This window comes from Labrus mixtus, chromosome 10 (genome assembly GCF_963584025.1).
Source record: "Labrus mixtus chromosome 10, fLabMix1.1, whole genome shotgun sequence".
In the NCBI taxonomy this organism is placed as follows: domain Eukaryota; kingdom Metazoa; phylum Chordata; class Actinopteri; order Labriformes; family Labridae; genus Labrus; species Labrus mixtus.
This window is the reverse complement of record NC_083621.1, coordinates 17,197,349-17,217,601: the sequence shown is the minus strand read 5'-3', so window position 1 is coordinate 17,217,601 and position 20,253 is coordinate 17,197,349. Positions and strand designations below refer to the sequence as shown.

General features: G+C 40.5%; 1 protein-coding gene across 1 annotated transcript in view; it reads right to left on the bottom strand.

Annotated features, from left to right (window-relative positions):
* fat2 (FAT atypical cadherin 2) overlaps window positions 1-20,253 on the bottom strand; it is a 116,641-nt gene that overhangs the window by 21,729 nt on the left and 74,659 nt on the right. Inside the window, exons 18-23 of the mRNA XM_061048571.1 lie at window positions 19,476-19,613; window positions 19,144-19,287; window positions 13,680-13,877; window positions 11,798-12,389; window positions 10,677-10,877; window positions 7,765-7,922 (exon numbers count right to left, since the gene is read on the bottom strand). Coding sequence (XP_060904554.1) covers window positions 7,765-7,922; window positions 10,677-10,877; window positions 11,798-12,389; window positions 13,680-13,877; window positions 19,144-19,287; window positions 19,476-19,613 — 1,431 coding nt within the window. The remainder of the gene's footprint in view (window positions 1-7,764; window positions 7,923-10,676; window positions 10,878-11,797; window positions 12,390-13,679; window positions 13,878-19,143; window positions 19,288-19,475; window positions 19,614-20,253) is intronic.

The window sequence follows — 20,253 nt, the reverse complement described above, 5'->3', positions numbered from 1 at the left end:
AAATCAAAGGGACTGTCTCATTTCTTGTTTTAAATTAATCTCTCGGCATCGTAAAAAAATATCTAACCGCTGATGTTGTTTTTGTGTTGACTCACAGCGGCACAGCTGTTTATTCACTTTAAGATCTAAATGTTCAGTATGGATGTCTGCCTTCAGGGAGACACTAATGCAATTTAGTTTTTTTTTCCTTTTCTTTCTTCTTTACTCATTATTCAGTTAAATGGAGCCAACAACTTTTGATTAAGGAACAAACAAGTCGAACATATTTCAAGACAAAGACCACAGACGACATTTACACAAAGTTTATCTTTTTTAAAATCTGTATTTGTTAAACTTTATCTAACTCATCAGTCATTTGTTTGCCCTCGGTTGGCATTTTAGGAGCATTTTAGACTTCTTTTGTACTTCTTTGATTATGCATCATTATATGGTGCTTGTTATATTGATTTCTTTGCTCAATTCTAGCAATCTTTTCGCTGGTGTGATTTGTGCGTCAGCAGCATTGATTTTGTGTTTTGAAGGTCAGAGAACGTCTTTGGCTCTTGGTTAAATCTGGGATCGGTTGAAATTGAAAAGGTTCCAAAATACAGTTGGCTCCCTAGTTGGGACAAGAGTTGGAAATGAGCAATTGCTATATTCTCTTTATGCAGCACATCCGTTTCATGCTCTGTATTGCAACCATGTTAAATTGCATTGTCCCTATTCAATCAATAAATTCAATACTAAATACTTACATTACTTAACATGGCTGTAATCCAAGACATTTGTTTAAGTTTAAATTAAGTTATTTAAATGTTGCTGAAACTCCTTTTTCACGTAATCATTGTTGTTGTTTTTTTTTTAACCTGAAATCAACCACATTCTCAGGCAACTTGTGCACTGATTATGCTTTGGGCAACCTCAGAGAAGACAAATCCAAAACCAGCAACAAATAATAAACTCAAAACAGTACATATCAAATAAAGCTACTGTCTTTTGTTTACGCTCAGCCTCTGGAGAAAGCACGCATCACATAAAAACACGGCTAGGCTTTTTATCCACAAATGAAGTCTGTTTTCCTAACCCTTCTCAACAGCACACAGTACGCAGTCACACACATTTATTTAGCATTTCATCAACGTCAGCGGGATCTTTTCAACATTTCTGCTCGCTCAGCGCTCCCACAAACTAACAAGCCAGCAACTTTTTTTATCCGTTCATGTTGTCTTTATGTAGCAGCAGGAGACTCCTCTTATGTCCTTTATTAAATATACACATGAAGTGTATATTTAGCTAATTGCAAGGCTGTGATGCATTATTGATGCCAGCGCTCGTCTGTAATCGCTGCAAGATGATGAGCTTTTCTCAACTTTTGTATATATATATTTTTTTTTTGCTGATTTATTATCTTTCTTGGAGTTTTTATTTTCACTGCTCTTCTTTAAAACTCTGAAGTATAGAACGGACAGGTTGCTCAGTGTTCAGGCTCTGCAGGGTTTTCATGCTAGTACGCTTTCTGTCCCTGCCAGAGGATTCTGTTTAATCCCCTGTAGATATAGGATGATGAAAAACACAGAGGAATAAATGAACGGACAGGAATGATTCATTTTGGAAGGACAGACCTGAGAAATTCTTCACATGGATCAATGGGAGCACACCGAGAGGGGAGGGTGGTGAGGGCTTTCGGCTTGTCATGGGAAGATGCCGAAGCGTTTGGCAGAAGAACAAGTGAAAACCTTGAGACTTCCGAGGCGCCTGTCGCTTGTCTTCTAATCTATCTTACATGAGTTGGTGTGACTTGTAGTGTGATTTATGGTGGGTGTTTGAAGAGAGATAGCACAGGTTGACGCACTGAGGATTTCACAGTATCAGCACAGCCGATGTAACGCGGGCACCGTGTCAAGTCACGCTCCACGGGGACCGAGGCACTACAGCATCCGTGCTTCATGACTCCATAAATCACAGAGCCTCATCGCTAACTCTGCGAGCGTCCTGCAGGGAGCTGTAATACTGCTGGGCAAAACTCAATATTCAATATTGCCTGCAAACTACATCCGAGATCACACAGCTCAATGGTTCTCAACAAGGTGAAAACTACTGAAACAGAAGCTTTTAGGAATGTGTTGTATTTATCAGGCGAACTGAATACCTGACAGCAAATCTACTTAACCAAACAGATGCAAAAATCCTGACACCACATAGAGCCATCAAGCTTTTGCCATCACTGTTGAGCCAAAATGTCCATACTCTCCAACCGTAAGAAATAACAAGTAGCGGCGTCACTTACTACTTGTTACAAACCATTTACAATTTGAATGAAGTCAGCAGCTGACTGCCACTTTGGAAACATGTCATTCAATGCAATGCATATCAAGGTGCACGCTAATAAAGATGCAGGATATGTGTTAAATAAACCCAGTTCATCAGGAGGGAGATTCAGGACTGACGGCACTCTTCAACCATATGTACAGTATAAATAACCTTTGTAAGAGTAGAGCTCAGAGACCTGTAAAATCAATACCAGCGAAGCAAGGGGTGGCCCCTGCACCTTAATGTGACACTTTTTTGCCTTTCTTTATTTCATTCTGGACCAAAGTAGAAGTAGAAGAAAGTCAGAGCCAAAATTGTCAGCCGTGGCACAATGTCGCCAGCAAGGGTACAAGTAAAACCAAACTTCAGCTGTCACAGATTAACATTAATTGAGTTTGCAGGACATCGTGTCAGTACAGACTGTCCACTGTGGAGGGTCACATTTTATATTCTCTTAGTCGTGTCCTTGATCAAGACACTGAGAACCTTCCTGCTGCAGGTAAGATAAACGCCTGACATGGAAGTCTATCGGTTTCCGTAGCTACACGAGCTCGAGGATTGATCCACTGACTCCGCAGCCGTGTGCTTTTACATCTTTGTTCACCGTCGAGCCCACAAACTGCTCTGCTGTCAGGTCCGAGCTGTCACTCCTCATCAGGGGCGCTGTTTTCTTCCACTGACAAGTCACCTTTACTTCTTCTGCTCCGTTTGACACAGCGGCTTTTCATTCAAGCAGCTGCAATTTCCATTTCAAAGGTGATGGCTTGGAGCGCGATGTGTGCAGACATAAAAGAGAATTAGCAGCAGCAAATAGGTCTGAACTTATTTACTTTTTTTTTTTTTTTCCCCCCCTCAAAGACGTGGTTCTTGACTGAGCATACTGATGAGATTTGGTGGTTTAAAAGAAACCGCTGGGATGCACGGAAGCTCATGTCCTTTTATCTCCAGGAAGTTTCTCTGAAGTCATCATAAAAACCAGGCGAGGGACTGCTCAGATGACCACGTTCAGGGATTCCTTTTGAAGCCACTTCTGCTCACAATGAATCAGGCACGGACCCATTCTTGCATTAGGACCGAAACCCAGGAGGTAGAACCTTGGGAAAGACTGAATGCCGCTTTTGAAGTTTTCTGAGAATCAAATTGATTGAATATTCCACTCGAGTGCACACCACTGTCACACAAATGAGAGTAGAGCGCACAAGGGGAAGTATCTTGATATGTTTCATATTTCTACCGTATATCAAGAGGTTTTAAAAAAAAAAAAAAATAATCTGTTTAGAGAATTATTCATGTCTCTCAAAGAATACAACAATTAATTATTCTCTTTCAACCTGCTTGTTTCATCTGGTATAGTAGTGCGTTGTATTGTAGTACTGTACTGTACCAGGATGAATCTTACTTTCCCTTGATATTTCCCAGAAAGCATGTCAATACATAATGAAGTAGGCAAATCTTTTACATCAGGACTCCTGCAGAAGTGTCCCTCGGCGTGCATTTTGAGGGAAAAGGGCAACGTGTTGGTCACGTGCTTCATTCAGAGCCAGCTGTCGTCATAACTGGAGTTAAAAGGGCATTGATGAGCTGATTATGCCCGGGAAAGCAGGGAATATTAAACCAGACGTGGATAAATAATCTGATCTAGAACTTTAATGTGTGCGGGATGGGAATTTTCAGACGCCTCTGATATTCAATCAGGCATTTAGCGCAGGAACACATGAAACAATCTGCCACACTGAGATAAAGGACAGGCATGCATGACGAGCTCTAACGTGTAATAACCTGCAAGATTTGGCAAGAGACAACCAGCAGGGATTTTTTTTTAAAATCACTAATTTAACAACAAGCTCTCTAGAGCTCATGCTGGCTTCTTACGTCAGTACAGAGAATACAAAAAAGGCGCAGGACGTGACACAGTGGGTGATTCATGGTAAAGAGGGGGCTTGTGGACTCAAATGTCAGTGCTGCCACAAAAGCTTTAAGTTTAAATAAAGGTGATTGGAGATGACCATCTTTCTCTTTAATCCAGATACCAGAATATTCAAAGTATCTCTCAAAATCTGTCCTACATTTCTATGTCCTTATTATACATGTATACAGCCATTGTCCATGACACTAAGCATGTTCATCGTTACAGAAGGTGATGAATTCACTGAGTGCAATTCATTTCTGCATTGAACATGTAACAAGTATGCACAGTTTGCAGGGCGATTGTATCCTGCAGAGTGTACCTGTGCATTGTTTGACATTATATCAGCTGCACACATACTGTGTACAGTTGTACGAGTCATGCCAAAAACATGCAATACGAGAGGAAACTGTGAATACTAACAGGAACTCTCATTTATTCCTGTAAATTGGTATTTTAATCAAATAAAAACATAGACACTATATGACTCGTTTTTGTGAAAAGGGTTGCCCACAGATTGATTAAAATATAAGCAGGACACTATTTTTTATGCCAAATTATATTAAAAAAAACCAAATATAAATAAATATGAATATTCTAAACCTGTTGTGGCAGAGTGTCCTTGAATGCACCACTCATGATGAGGGATCCAAAAACAGACAACAGTTGTTGGGATACCAGAACTTTAAGTGTTGATGCACTACTAGTGAAAATCAAACGGTATCGATTTTGTGTTTCCAAGACATGAGAAGAAGTCCTAGACACCCAATGTGGTTCAACTTCTTGTTTTGAATGACCAAAAATGGGAAGCAAACTCCTGCACAAACTCCCGTCTCAATTGTATGAACACTGGTCAACATTACAGTACCCAAACGTTTCCAACGCCTTTTGTGCCTATTAGACAGCGTCTTCAGTTGTCCCAGGGTATCGCCCCATTTAAAAATATTCCATTTCAATTATCACTCACAATCCAGTTGAACTCGACCACTGCTGCTCTCTCTCTTTCACTCGCAGCATTTTTTGTTTCAAATATGACTGAAGATCTGTGGTTGTTTTTCACTTTGGCACTCATTCAAATAATCGAGACTGTATCATTTTAAAACACATGTTATTGAAAAATATCGGAGTATTGAAAATGTTGACAACCTGCTTTTCCAAACTATTATCTTCCTTAACTAATCTTATCAGATCCAACAGCCCTATATGTTTTTATGAGTGTCAACAGGTGTTGAGTGTTGCTGTCAGTGTTGACCGATACATACTCAGTAAACACAGAACTCACAAACTGATATATTCTGAATTGAAGCCGAGCAGCTCACCAGGTACCACATGTTTTTTTTAAAAATGTGACACCTGTGTGAATAACGCCACTGCTGGCACCAAGTAGCTAATAAATATTGACATTTCAGATGATATCAGTCGGCACAGTTGAAGTGAACACCCAACTGTGTTTGTGAATCAGAGCTGGAAATAGTTTGGATTGAAAAGCATTGCTCGTAGCTGGCGTTCCCCTGTCAGAACACCAGCAGGTAAAATCAACTGGTCTCAGATTTCATCACTTTCATTGAAAATGAGTATCAAACAACAACGTTACACGAACGGCACCTGAAAATTAAGAAGAGATTTAATCGCTCCACTGCAGCAGTACTCCAAGTGCAAAATAAATTACCTGCATGCTCGGTGGAGAGAATACAACAGATATTTACACTTCCTCCGAATGGATGGAAATGTTTTTCTCATCCGTTTTGGTTGTAACTGCGTTGCCGCTTTGTGTTTTATCCTCCTGAGCTGTCGTGACATTTCCAACCCACAGACAATGACAAGAGCTTTCTTTCTTTCGTGCGAACATAACAAACCCAGACATACATGGCTTTTCTTTTCCGAGTCCTTGAACCAGTTTCCAATGAATGCTGCTGAATGTTGCTGAAAGCCGACACACACTGAGGCAAACAAACCGACAGTAACGGCACGACTTAATGAGCTGAGAACAGAGGAGCGAAAATATATAAATTCAATCTGATTTGGGGGTTTTATGCTTCACTGCTACCTTGTTATCCTCCGGCAGTGACTCTGTGTGTGGGGATTGGATTATTATTACTGATGCAATAAAGTAAAAGCAGCATTTGAATCTTTAAGCTGGTTGTGATGGAAAAAGTTTTAACAATCGAATGGACTTTTTTGTTGAGTTTGGTTCATAGGGCTTTTTAAGGTGGTATAGCCTTGACCTGTGTAGGTATACAACATTAAATGTATGCTAAATAAGCTATTAGCATAATCTCTCTGCCATGGAACCAGCAATGCACAAACAACTATAACTTGATAACTTTGACCTTGAAGAAATCTTTGAAAAATGAGATGAGCTCAAACTACTTTTAGAAGCTTTTTTTCTGAAGGGACCGCTTCAATTCCTCAACAATAGTAAGACTGTATCACATCTATCACACACAAAAAAAAAAAAAGATATTAGCTGTGCTATGCATATGATGTCAGAATAATCCAGTCCTATCATCTACAATGTGGCAGGCGGGGAAAAGTCCATTTAAAGTTGAGCTGGAAAGATTCAGCTGTTTGTGTTCGAATCATTGACTGTATTTTAAAACTGATTGTTAAAAATCCTCATGTTGTGCTAATTTGAAGCCAGAATACCGCTGCGACAGGTGCTGGCATATTGTAGTGGTGACATGATTTGGAGCCAAGACATGCGCAGAAGGGAGGTGGCTGGTCTAACCTCGGAATAGACGCAGCGCCCATTTCACTAATCGAAGCACATATTTAACTTACTGATACATCTTAAAAAATCCCTCTGAACAATACTGTCCCCAGCAGAACTGGTTCTTGTGTCGGTTTGAAGCAGACACTCAAAGTTAAGGAGAGTTCAATCGCTTTCCTCGTCTACTCTGATAATCAAGTTGAGAGCACTTTAAGTAGCCAGATTTCTCAACAGAGCTGTCAATCATGATGCTACATCTGTTCTTTTTATATCAAGTTAAAACAAAACTACTCAGAAAAAATGAACATGTAGACATAAACCATCATGGTAATAACTAACCATCACGACAGAAACCTGGTTTGAGTAAAATGATGTGACATCTTTATGGTTTGACCCATGTCCCATCTGGGTTTATGAGCTATACTGCAGCGAGTCAGCAGGGGGAGCTCTAAACAGTGTAGCTTCACTCACAGTGGGCTGTTGCTCTGTCCATGTGAATAAACAGTCTATGGTCCAAACATGACAATGTCAGGAAACTTTTAGGAGTGCAGTGCATGTGTGCTTTGTGCATTGGAGTGTAACCATTATTTTTTTTTCAGGAAGTGACCTAGAAGGAAGTCATTTACCAGCATTAACCCTGAAAACAAGACAGGTGTATTAATCATTGTAATGGTTTTATGGAATGTACTAATGCAGGGACAAATCTTTGACACAGTCACATTATCAGAAACACCACAAGTACTGTACACAGTATTCAAACTCTTTGTGCAATTAAATCCAAAACATGTTTTTTTTGAAGGCTTATGATAAACCCTGCCATTTGTTTTTTCTCTAAATGCTGACTCAGAGAGGTAAATACCTGTAAAGTTCCCCAGTCCTTGGTGCTGTTGGTGGACACAATGAGGCCTTGTTTCTGGGAAGTCTTAAACCTCAGCGACAGTTTGAATTCCTGGTCGTCCTCGTCCATCCTGTGAAGGTACTTCAGGTAAGATTTACCATCAAACCTCACAGCTGACTCTGCAACACAAGAGACACAAAACGATGATGGGGAGATGAACACAGCAGCATGACGATGATTCATAGGGAATTCATTGAGACTATGGAAAGTTACCATCAGAAGTAACTAATCCCATTCATACACATTCACACTACGCCGGCAGAAGCAGGAACAACGGTTAAGTGTCTTGCCACACTGGACATGTGGCTGCAGGAGCTGGGGATCGAACCCTCGACCTTCCAGTTGGGAGATGACCGACTCTACCAACTGAGCCACAGCTCAATTTTGCTTTGATTTGCTTTACAGACCCTTATATCCATGATGGCTTTAATTTGTGTGTTTTATTTCGGCTGCAACAAACAGGAACTTTTCTTATAAATTCTAAGAGGTACCGAGCACATTTTCAATCTGTAAACTTTCATATGACTTTGCAGTGATGAAATACATAATTATGGTGTTAATATTAACATTTCCTTCCTAGCTAACTGGTGGGACTTATCTATCCCATAAAACATGCATTCAAATATGTTGTTTATGCCCTCTTTGAAAATGTGTAAATCTATTTTTCTTATTAAAAGAAATACAATTGCATAATTGGCCTCTATCGTTCTACATTTGGGCGTAAACTATTGAATTCCACTGCTGATAAAATAAAACTTGCCTTTCGTCCTCACACGACGTCTCCTAACCGCCGAACCCCACAGTCTGTTAGGACCATTGAGGTATCCGATGTAGTCAAAATATAGTGGAGATAACACATTCAGGAGATGTTCCAGAGGGAAGAGGACTCTTAACAAGCTGATAATGAGGTTATATACTCGAGCGCCCCTAGCTCGCTGTCTTTCTCAGTCCTCACACCACTAATCCTCATAAGAATGCCAACATAAATCAGCGCAGACGATCCGACGAGGTGGCGCCGCTGCACAATGCTTCAGATGTTCTGTCGGCTGTAATAGAGGCTCACTGAGGGCTCGCATTCTCACCGTACGTGTTTGATTTCTATGAAATCTGGGGGATATTCCCCTTCATTTTCTTGCTTTTTCTTTTAAACAGGTAAGGAGAGAGAAACCGGGTCTTTGATCTCTGGCACCAACAGATATCTTGATCAAGCTGCCTGAAAATACAAGTCTATGTTCTCCTAAGAGAGTGAGACCTTAATCTGGATGGAAGATGAATCCCTATTCTTAGAAAGTCCAGCCAGACTGGGGGAAACATCACACAGGGCTGATGCTCCCACTGACCTTTTTCTCTGATTGTTCTAAACAGCTTCAAATACCACTGATCGTACTCATCCCATCTGCAAACCTATAACTGAATTCTCACAAATTTCAGCCTGGCAAAGTTCACAAAACCCTCCAAAAAGCAGCGGGGGACTGAAGACCATAAGTTGCAAAAAAGAAAAAAACGTAGTTAGTCACAACCCATATTGAAAGCTACTTCTATCACAGTAATAACAACCCATGTCATGAAGAGATGTTTTTTTTTGTTTAAGTTATTTTTGGGGCCTTTTTGCCATTATTGAAAAGGACAGCTGAAGAGAGACAGGAACTGTTGGGATGAGAGAGTAGGGGATGACATGCAGCAAAGGGGCGAGGTTGGATTCGAACCCACAGCCGCTGCGCCTCTGTATATGGTGCCTATCAGCGCCCCCCGAGGTGGTATTTTCTTAAGGAAAATATTTGAAGCATATTTCATGTATGGTGTGTGTAAATTTTCTCATATTTGTTAATACTATGTTTACAGTATAAAATGTTTTCGGGAAATGTCAAAAATTACATATTGAGTTGCTTTAATATGAAAAATCATTTATTTTTAGCCATTGGTGTTATGAAGGAAGGGGAGGATTTGTAAAAACAGTTGGCATGTTTTTTTTTTTTATCCAAACAACGTTTTATTGCAGCTCAGCCTTTCTAAACATTCTAATATGGAGACAGTGGAGTATACTTATACCATAAAAGATAGGAATGAAATGCATATAACGCTAGGATAATAAAGAGATCTTTCTGTACTGTGTCAGACTGCCAAGTAGGGCAAGAGAAAATGAGTGTTTCAGAGTGATGTAAAAGTAGGAGCACTGACTGGAAGGAGATCAGCGCTATTAAAGAGATGAAAAGCCTTTTTTATCTGCAAGTATTACTAACCTCTCTTGTTTGCAATTGTGCAAGAACTGTTTTTGTTTATTGTATCGTGTATCGTTTTTCTGTAAAATAGTTATTTCTATGAGCCTCTTAGTGCTGTCACCTCCGCTCAATCTGAAGTAAAAAACATGCATTTGAAATAAATTAAAAACAAAAACCAGACAATTTCTGTTTTTTATTCGGGTAGGGGAATACAAAAGTGCAAAATGTAGGTGGAGGTAAACCTGTGTAAGCCTCAGTTAAACCTCTATGTGGTTTCATGTTGCACAACTACGCCCACAGAGAGAGGGAAATGTCAATGGAGGACAGCGTGCACTCCGTGCTCCGTGTGGATGTTAACTGAGTTGAGAGAGTTGACTCCGCAGCAGCTCACGTACGCCTCGTTTTCTAATTCAGCGAGGCGGTTCTGAACAGGATCAATTGTCAGTGAAGTAGGGGGACGCTGCTGCTGCTGCGTGTGCGGCTGCAGACTCGTGGAGGAGGCTGATGAGCTGTGTTAGCGTGTCTCAATAAATTGTCTCCCCTTTGGGGTACACACACACCCATGCTCAATAAGCACATGCACTCCCTCATTACCGCATCTCCAAAGCATATTTCATGCAGACACACACACACACACACCATAGACAGACGTACCGTTACAGGGGCAGATGCTCTCCCAGGTGTGATGTGGGGTGATGTAACCGGCTCGGGCGGTGGTGAAATGGCTCAGTCTTTCTCCTTTCAGTCGGACGGCGTTCCTGCAGCCTCGGGGCGGGCAGCCGGTACCCAGACACCCGTTGTGGCTCACCCTGAGGATGCTGAGGCCCAGAGAGTCCTCCATTTCTGATATTATACCTGCATCAAAGAGTTGGACTTTCAGACCGCATATTCAAAGAGACTCTTCATCTCACAGGGATTACCTGACTCACTTTGTGTCCAGTGTTATGGCTGCCAACTTTCTATTTTTCAAACAGATTTGATCTACTGAACAAGTTAACCTGCCATTCATAGACTTCACTCTTTAATATCTTTAGAATAAAACATAATTACTTTTACATTAAAAGCTAATTAGCCATGTGATTTGTACTAAATTGTTGAACTTCATCATTAAAGTTTTAAAAGTTGAACTTGATTTGATTCCCTGCAGTCCCTTAACATTTAAACTCAACTACTTTCTATATTAGCTTTTTTTGGGAGTCTTTGTGTAGTGAGAGTGAAGTAAATGTTCATAGCTCTAAATATTATCAGTTTTGAACAAGATTATCAGAAGTGACACCACAATTCATCATCCTTTGAATGAAGAAGACTGAACAAGGCTGAACTATGTGAAACTATATAAATGTCACCGTTATAAATAAAAATTAACATCATGCTGGATTGAAGAATTGGAACTATAACTGTAACAATAAACTCATCAGAAACTGTTAACTGAGAAAGTGGGAGCTATTTCTTATAGACTTCTATTCAGTCTGTCTTATTTTGGGGTCACTGTAGTTTCCCTCTGCTGACCTACAGTACATCTACAGAGGTCTACTTATTCTATGAGCTGCACACATGACAAACATTTCAATGTGTGTTTCATACTACAAAATATAGACATGCACATTTGGAATTGATTTCCTTATTTAAATGTTTCAGACATATTTTCAGAAATCATGCAGTGCTCTAACATTATTCCAAGAATCAGTTCGACATATTATCCAGTGGGAAAGGACAAGGGTCAGTGAAGACCCTCATTAAAACATCTTATTTTAATGGCTTAATGTATTTATCACCTGCGAGTTTGCCGGTTGGCAGAGACTGGCCTGGTCCACTCTGTGGTCTCCAGATCAGCAAGGCCTCCAGGACCTGGGCCTCAGGTAGCTGCTGCAGGCTGGCCAGGTAAAGCTCCTGTCGGGGTAAACCCAGAGCCTGTCCCAGGCTGCGCTGGAGTCCCCTCCAGTGATCTCCCAGAAACTCCTCTGGAGTCAAACCGACCAGCTGCAGGGTCAGGCCGGAGTCCAGCGACCTCTGATCAGCTGCCCACACATGGACTTTGACCCCGGTCCAGACGCTGAACTTCCCATCAGTCACGCTGACGTTCAGGGAGTACGAGCCCTCCTCCAGGTTTTCATCCGCCCAGATTTTACCATCGGTGAGGTCGACGGAGAACTTGCCCTGTTCTGACACCAGCTTGTAGGTCAGGACGTCCTGCAGGTCCTGGTCTGAGGCGTGGAGCCTGCCGATGACCCTGTTGGCAAACAGGCTGCCGGATGTCGTGATGAAGACCTCCAAAGGCACCACCGTGGGGGGGTATTTGCTCTGCTCAGTGACATTGATGTTTACCACACAGATGGAGGAGAGGGGAGGGTGGCCGCTGTCTGTCACCTGATTGGTACATTGATAGCGCACAACAAAAATGTCAGAATTCATATTTCCAGATTTATAAAAATTAGAATAGATTTTATAATTTAGTAACTGTCTTTTCATTGTGAGAGTGAAACTAGAAGAGCATTACAACTTTAATGTCTGAAAATGATAAGCAGACAGCAAGTCTTCTTAATTCAGTTTAAAGAGGGTAAACATTTATGCCATGGTTACAGTTTAACTGTGAAATGTATCCTGATTAATAGCATAATTGTAATCGTTAATTGCAAAGATTATTGAATTTTGAACAGCTTTGAATTCCATTATTAGGCTCTTTAAAAAAAAGAATGTTGTGCTTTTATTTTGTATTATAGTACTGTCTTAAGCTTAGGGTACTTCACTGTCTGTTTGAATACAAATCTGCTTTTATTTTGAAAGAACTAAGGAACTTATAAAAACCATAAACCATAAAAAGACACTTGTTACCCATCAAAAAGTAAATGAAACAGAGGACGGTAAAAGTGAAATGTTTGATGTCATGAGGTGGATATTAATTGAACTGTCTAGCAGTTTCTTTAAAAGTGGAATGAGCCTTTGAAAGGTGCAGCTGTGTTGCTGTCAGTGCGATGACCTGCCGTGCCTTTGACAGGCTGTAATGCCCGCCATATAATCTTTGGGAGCAAATTGAAAAGATCAAAGTTTGTCCACTGAGGTTGATTTTTTGCATCAGAGAGGCCTGATTGTTATTTTAAGTGTCTTCATTAAAGAAACCAGACACAGCTGTTGCATTACCTCCATTGAGGAGATGCTTGTCTCTTGATGCCTTAATAGGTTACATTTTTTGTTATGGCACCTCAGACAGCCAATCCAGCCGTTTTCAGCTGTGATCTAATGCGAAATTTCTTGCATTTTTTGCCGATGTGTGATTGCCACCTTTCCTGACAGCACATTCAGCAACACAGCAACTTGGGCCTCAAGAGACACTCTACAGTGCATCAGCATTTTACCACTGAACTAGGAATACAATAACTACTTTGCTCTTTCTCTAGTGCGACAATTTGTCAGATTGTCTTCTTATTGGAAAGAGATATCAGCAAAAAAGTGAATCTCAAAGGCATTTGAGATGTGTAATTTGAAGGTGATTTGACAGATTCTTTTTCAAACCCTCTGGGTGAAAATAGCGCAGGAAAAAAGATAGACAAAACTTTAAAATGTGAAAAAAAGGGATGAGTGAGCAGGGATTCAGAAGGGGGAAACTCAGAGCATGTATATCAATCAAATGCAGGTCTGTATATGTTGGGGGATTCTTACCTGGATCTTGAGCTGATGATTGTGTTTGACCTTCTTTCTCAAAGGAGCAGAGAGCGACAGCAGGCCTCCCTGGTCGACATGGAAACGGCGGTCCTCGTTGCCGCTGACAATGTGGAAGGAGAAAGGTGCACCGTTTCTGGGCGTGTCAATGTCCTTCACCACGAGCTGAAGTATGGTGCTGCCGACTGACTCTCCCTCCTGCACAAGAGACAAAGTTCTTTTATTCTTCAACTTTTTCTAAAGCTGTTTTTGTTGTGAATCAATCACAATTTGATGCAACAGAAGTGCAACTGAAATTCGCAAAAGACTATAGGATGCCTTGGACTTGTATTTGTGTTGCTTTGATATGGAAAAAGTTATCGATAATGTTTGATTTTTTTTTTACTAGAATGGTACCAATGTATAAAATTCTGGAAATGTGACAACCCTAGTCTGTTCTCAGAGCTCTCATCAGTGGTGCATTTAAGGACGCTCCTCCACCACAAGAGGTTTAATCTGCTGAGGCTACACCTCGAACAACACACTCATTTGTAACTGTTACTTTTTTTGAATTTGATTGTTCAACAAAGTAGCTCATCAATACTTTATGGCAGCTCCCTGTATTAAAAATACCATACCACCATGGAAATAAAGCCCTTTATTTTTCACCATGACGGATTAGCCATCAACAGCCATCTTAAATGCTCTGTCTTGTTGATTTTTATTGGCCTGCTGGAGTTAATAGAAACCAGCATTTCCCTAGAAGCTGGGTAATCAATCTAAAAACTTACAGCGTGGTTATGGAGATGGGCAGCAATGCAATACAAACAATTTGGAGTTAATGGGCTACAACATGAAAGAGCTCCAGTGTGGTCTTTCAAATTTGAATTAGAGCCCGTTTCATAAAAGACAATCTTGTTTTTGCAAAGAATGGGTTCATCAGAGAGTACGGAATACCCACAAAGTTATACATAAAATTAAGCTTTTTTTTTTCTTTTCAAGCTCTGATACAGGGGATGTTAAAGGGAAATTGTACAAGCATCCAATGCACATGTGGAGGATGAATGAAGTCCAAAAATAGATGCTTAAAGATTTGAAGTGTCTGAAATACCGGGGACATAGGTTAACTCCTTAAGGGTGTGGAGACCACATCTGGACAAGTGATTGTATCTGTGACCTGTGTTGCACTTTGAGTTTATGACATACATACTTCTAAGACAGAAACCCCCGCAGCTGTATGGAGAGGGGTTGTCCTGAAAAACATATATACATATATACGACTGTTTCTGTGTGTTCGACAGAGATCATTATTGGCTTCATGACTCTCCTAGGCAGACGTGTCTAGTGATGCTTTCTTGTTTATAAAGCATAGTCAGTGTCAACGGCGATTTTCTTCATCATCTGCATATCATCAACGACTGAAGGAAACCACATCAGATTCAACATCATGTACTGTAGCTCTAAATTGCAACAGTTCTAATTGAAAGAGGAATTTATCAATGTATATATGTATATATGTAAATCCAGACAAAATACTCTCATAACAATGATTTTGAAAATGTTAAATTTTTAGGACAAATTTTGATCACGCTTTGGTGAGAAATCTTTTGAGCATGCTAATATATGCTTCAGTTGGGGGAGGGGGGTAAACTTGTAAACATGGATTATTCATGTGTCAGTGTTGAGCAGGCTGCGTGGTACATAAATTTAAGTAAGCATTTCCAGGAGAAGCGGAAAAACAACAGAGATGCAAAAGTATATATCGCTTTTTGGTAGCCCTTCTGCATAGAAGCAGTCTGAAAAGATACTTAACTACCTGTCCATCTGCTGCATGAAGACAGTACTCAAACTCTACTGCAGCCTAACATGGTGCAACTCTTCACCGAAACAGATGTGCCGGTCATAAAAAGTGGGCCTCAAAACAGTGACAAGTACTCAAACAATAGCTACAAGAGAGAGGAGGCCACTGCTGCAACACCTGTCTGACAATAATGACAACTCCTTTCCACAGTTTGAGCAGCATCCATCTGCTCAGTGAACTCCAGGCTTTCTTCATCAGGCTGGGCCGGCTGCGGAAACATCAGCAGATGGGACAATATCACAGAGTTTGGATTCATCACCACACAGCGCAGACGTTTTGGCTCATGAAGCAGCTATTCTGTGACTAGATGGGAGCTTCTCAGCTGGCAGAGCTGCAGCAGGTGGAGTGATGGGAGGACTGGCAGAGAAAAAACTTTAATTGACCAAGAGAAACAGCCAGGAACTTTGTGACAGGCCAGCTGGAGGTAAGGGACACACATGCATAGACAAACATATGTTTTCAAGAGATGTTTGGATTCTATTATGTACTTTCTGTTGCTAATTCCAATACTTATTCATGTTTACAAGTACTGATCTGATACCAGTGCGAGTTATTAAAGAGTTATATACTAGACTATCGGCCAGATCCTGCTTTGGCGGGCGCTTAACCTGTGCAAATGAGAATGAGAAACTGCACGGAAACTGCACTCATAATGTTCATAAATTTGGTGCTAAATTGCGCCCTTCCTATGAAAATTAGCCTTGTTGCTTATTTGTGCGGAGCAGGACAACCTTGTGGGCGTTTTAGCGTCGGCATATCATGATTATTGTTATTGATCATTATTATTATGAAATTATTTTGCTGATAAGCTGCTAAAACGGAGCAGATTCAGGTGATATTTCTGCAAAATTCATAGTGCTATTTGTAGGCGCGATCCATTATTAGTGGATCTGGTCCTATCAGCATTGACTCTGTATGGATGCAATTTGATTGCAATCTTTCATGTTCCAGTTTTAACCCTTTCTAAACTGTCTTAAATACACACATATAATGAGCACCATATAACTTTCTTAAAAAGCTTGTAAGTCGTAAAAAAAAATGTGAAAGAATAATAAATAAATGTAAATTCAGTATGGAGGCCCTCTGTGGACAAAACACTAGGTCTAACCTTTGTACGGTTTTTGTCCCATATTTGTGTCAGTGGTGGTTTTACCAAAACCTCATCTTGCTTCCTTTAAACAGTCATATGTATCACTTATTGAGAAAAATAAATGTGGAAAATGGGAAATCAAGCTGTTTAAATCCTCTAGTCTGACACCTTCACTGTTGTAGCAGTTTCAGACTTTAAAAACGAGTAAATATGTGAATATAATAAACCTTAATGCTGATGGTCTTGTTTGCTTTTGTATATTTGGTTTATACAGAGACATCGGTATTCATTTCAGTCGTAGTTGTATAACCACTACAGATTCCTCACAGTAACTTTAAGAGCATTGGAAAGGATGATTTTAACATGAAGCAGCTAAAGTCAGTTTTCATCTGCAGAGTCAGATGGTTCTGGTGCGAAGGAGACTTCTTTTTATAAAGATTAAAGCTATCAGTGTAACAAGCTAAGTATAAAAATGTCAGGATGGAGGAATAAGCACAGCACTTACAAAATGAGCCAACATTAGTAACACCGTTATGCTTGCAGCCCCCTCCCACCTGCTGCGTCTGCTGACGCTTCGGTGCAAGACTGAACTTTAGAGTGAAACAATTTCAGTGTATCTTTGAAGCAAAGGAGCAAAGAAGAAGCAATGATTTCCAGGAAACACTTTGAATCTGATTAATTCCCGTAGCTGACCGGTGCATAGATGAGCTTACAGGTCATTACCTATCCCCAAGTTTTATAGCTGTACATTGTAGGCATTTCTAAACTGCATGGGCTGATCCAAGCTTTTAAAAGTGGAGATAAACTACCAGGTAAAGTTTTTTTTTTTAAATAGACTTGACCCTTTTTTCACAGGATCTAGATGAGAGAGTGTCACTAATGTCCTACAAATCATGACAGCTGATCCTCCTGCCACTTTGATCCCTACATGGTTCAGAAACCCGGCTCTGGTTCTACCTCGACGAAGAGTCTCTCTCTCTTGAACTCTCAGCACACCGTTTTAATGAGCTCTCGACGTCACAGTTATGACGGAGCTGTAGCACTTACAAGTCAGCATATTATTTTTTTTTTCACTGGAGTGTCAGAGAAGAAGTGGGAAAGAGTTATAATGATCCAAAAAAGAGAGATGGATTGGAGTAGAGTGACTGATCTGTAGTGATTTCTCCTTAATTAACTTCAGTCAATAGTTCATCCGTCTTCATTACCACCTCATTAGGCAGCCAGGAGCAGTGCAGGCAGACTTTTACAGCTTGGCCTGAGAAATGTTTTAGCACCTCTGACGTCAGTTTTTTGGGGAATACCTTCAAACCCACAGTCTTTTTAAGGCTATACTAATGCATTTAGAACAGAGGAACCAAACTGAATTTAATGAGGAGGTGCAAAATCTGCTCATATAATCCTGTAAAAGCACAGATCCCCTCTCGTAATTCTCAATGAGTTGTCATATTTCACACATGAATGCAACTACAGCTTCTCCCCTCGAGACACTAGAGCTATCTATATGAGCTGATGAGCAGGTGAATTCGTCCTGGAGCTTTCTAGGTTTTTTGTTTTTTCACATTACTTCTTGATGACTCAGTTTTCCATGTAAGGCCTGAGTTTTATACATGTTTCTGAATTCCCAACCAGAGCACACGTTGGATAAAGAAATCTCTCAGACTGGTCTATGAGATTCCACAGAGGTCAAATAATCGATGAATTAAGGTCAAAAAGTATTCTGCTAATTAAAGGATGCTCATCATTACATATAAAAACACTGGGATGAGATATGTTTTGTTACATGTCATGCAAAAAGAGCATGCAGACGTTCTCTGTGACTAAAAAAAGGGGAGAAAATATGTTAAGTTTTATCATTTTTAATTATTGTGTACAATAGCAACATGCCAACTTTCCCACACTGCTGAAGGGATTTATATTGTCCCAGTTGAATTACAAAACGGGACTTAAGTTGCTTTTTTTTGCTGCTTTGCCATAATGTGCACTATATATGCCACTTTGTTAGGTCTGTAGAACCACACTGCATAGATTGCTGAACATTTTTCCAAAAAAGGAACAAAGGTGCAGGTCAACCTGTTAGCGTCTGATTCTTGTGTAAATGTCTAAGCGTGTGTGCAAGGACTCAAATCTAAGCATGTGTATTTGTCTAAGGAGAATATCTGCCACATTCACCTGACAAGTCCTGTTAAAAATCCTATTACAAGATATAGAGTACAAAGGAGAAGCCCTGCATTGCTAGTAGTCAGTAAAAATATTTGCCAATGGGACTTGTTGAGTGTCCTGAAATGAGGTGCATGTATCTAAATTAGATTGTACATCTTCTTTATGTTTCAGAGAAGTGTTTCTCCTTCCTGACTCTGTGTGAGTTGTAGTCATAAAGAGGAAGAGTCAAAAAGATTCAGATAGATTTGACTTTTGACTTTGCATGTAAAGTATTCTTAGTTGAAACATACTGATGCAGTATCAGCATATGTAATGTTATATGGCATGTAGTCATGTGCACAGAGATGTTGCATGTGGTGATCTGGTTGTCATACCTGCAGCAGCAGACTGTGGTTGACCTGTGAGAAGACAGGCGGGTTGTCGTTGACGTCGGTGACAGTGATGGCGATGAGAACGGCCGAGGACAGGGAGGGATTGCCTTCATCTGCAGCCTGCACCGTCAGAGAGTAATGAGGGATCTGGAGAGGAGATAGAGAGGGAAATCATTCAGTATTCATCTTTTATTCAACCCTTTTTTAGACAGCTTTGTATTCTTGTTTGTGTTGTTATGCTTTGCTTTCTCAGCTGTTTCGACACATTTATTAACCTGTACTGATTTCCTGTGTGTCACTAATAAAAATGTGGTTTTTTTTTTCTCCACACTGACCTCCTCTCTGTCCAGTGCAGTGCGGACGGTGATTTCTCCGCTACGAGGGTGAATGGAGAGCTGCTGCAGAGGGTCTCCACTCACTATGGAGTAACGCAGCAGATTGTTGATTGGACCGTCCAGATCAGTGGCTGTCACCTGCAGGTAGAGGAAGGTGAGGAGATGAATCAAAGCTCATTTCATGCAAACACATTCTCTTTGGTCTTTCCTCTTGCTGAGAGATGTCAGAGCAGAGGCCGGACTAAAGATTGCACACATTTGAATGATCACGTTCAGTATGGGCAATCCTTTAAAGCAACAGCAAAGCCTTGTGATAGTAAAGTACAAGGTCAGAAGTCATTGTAAGCTACAAAGCCGCCCCTCTGACGTTGGATAAAGACACGTCAGCAGAGCGGATCTCTGCACATTCAAAGGTTTAAATGAAGATCCTTGTGTTGAAGGACATTCTCTTCACTGACGACATTAACACCCAACAACAGAATCTAGGGCAGTAAAGCAGAAAAGGTGTTTATCTGCACTGCTGTGACCTGATTTCTGTGATTCTGTACAGAGTTAGTTGTTCTTCTTCATGCTTCTTGCTCTTTTAAGCCTAAAACATAAAAAATATATTAGCTTGTTGGGATGAGGGAGCCTCATGTTTTTTATTTTTGCTGAGAAAGTAGACTTTGATGATCCAGTGTTAGCTTAGCTTTTAGCGCATGGTTTAGCCTAGCTTTAACCGGAATTCAACATGTGAGGTGCCTTTTTGTAAATCTTCACTGAGATAAAATGCCTTCTC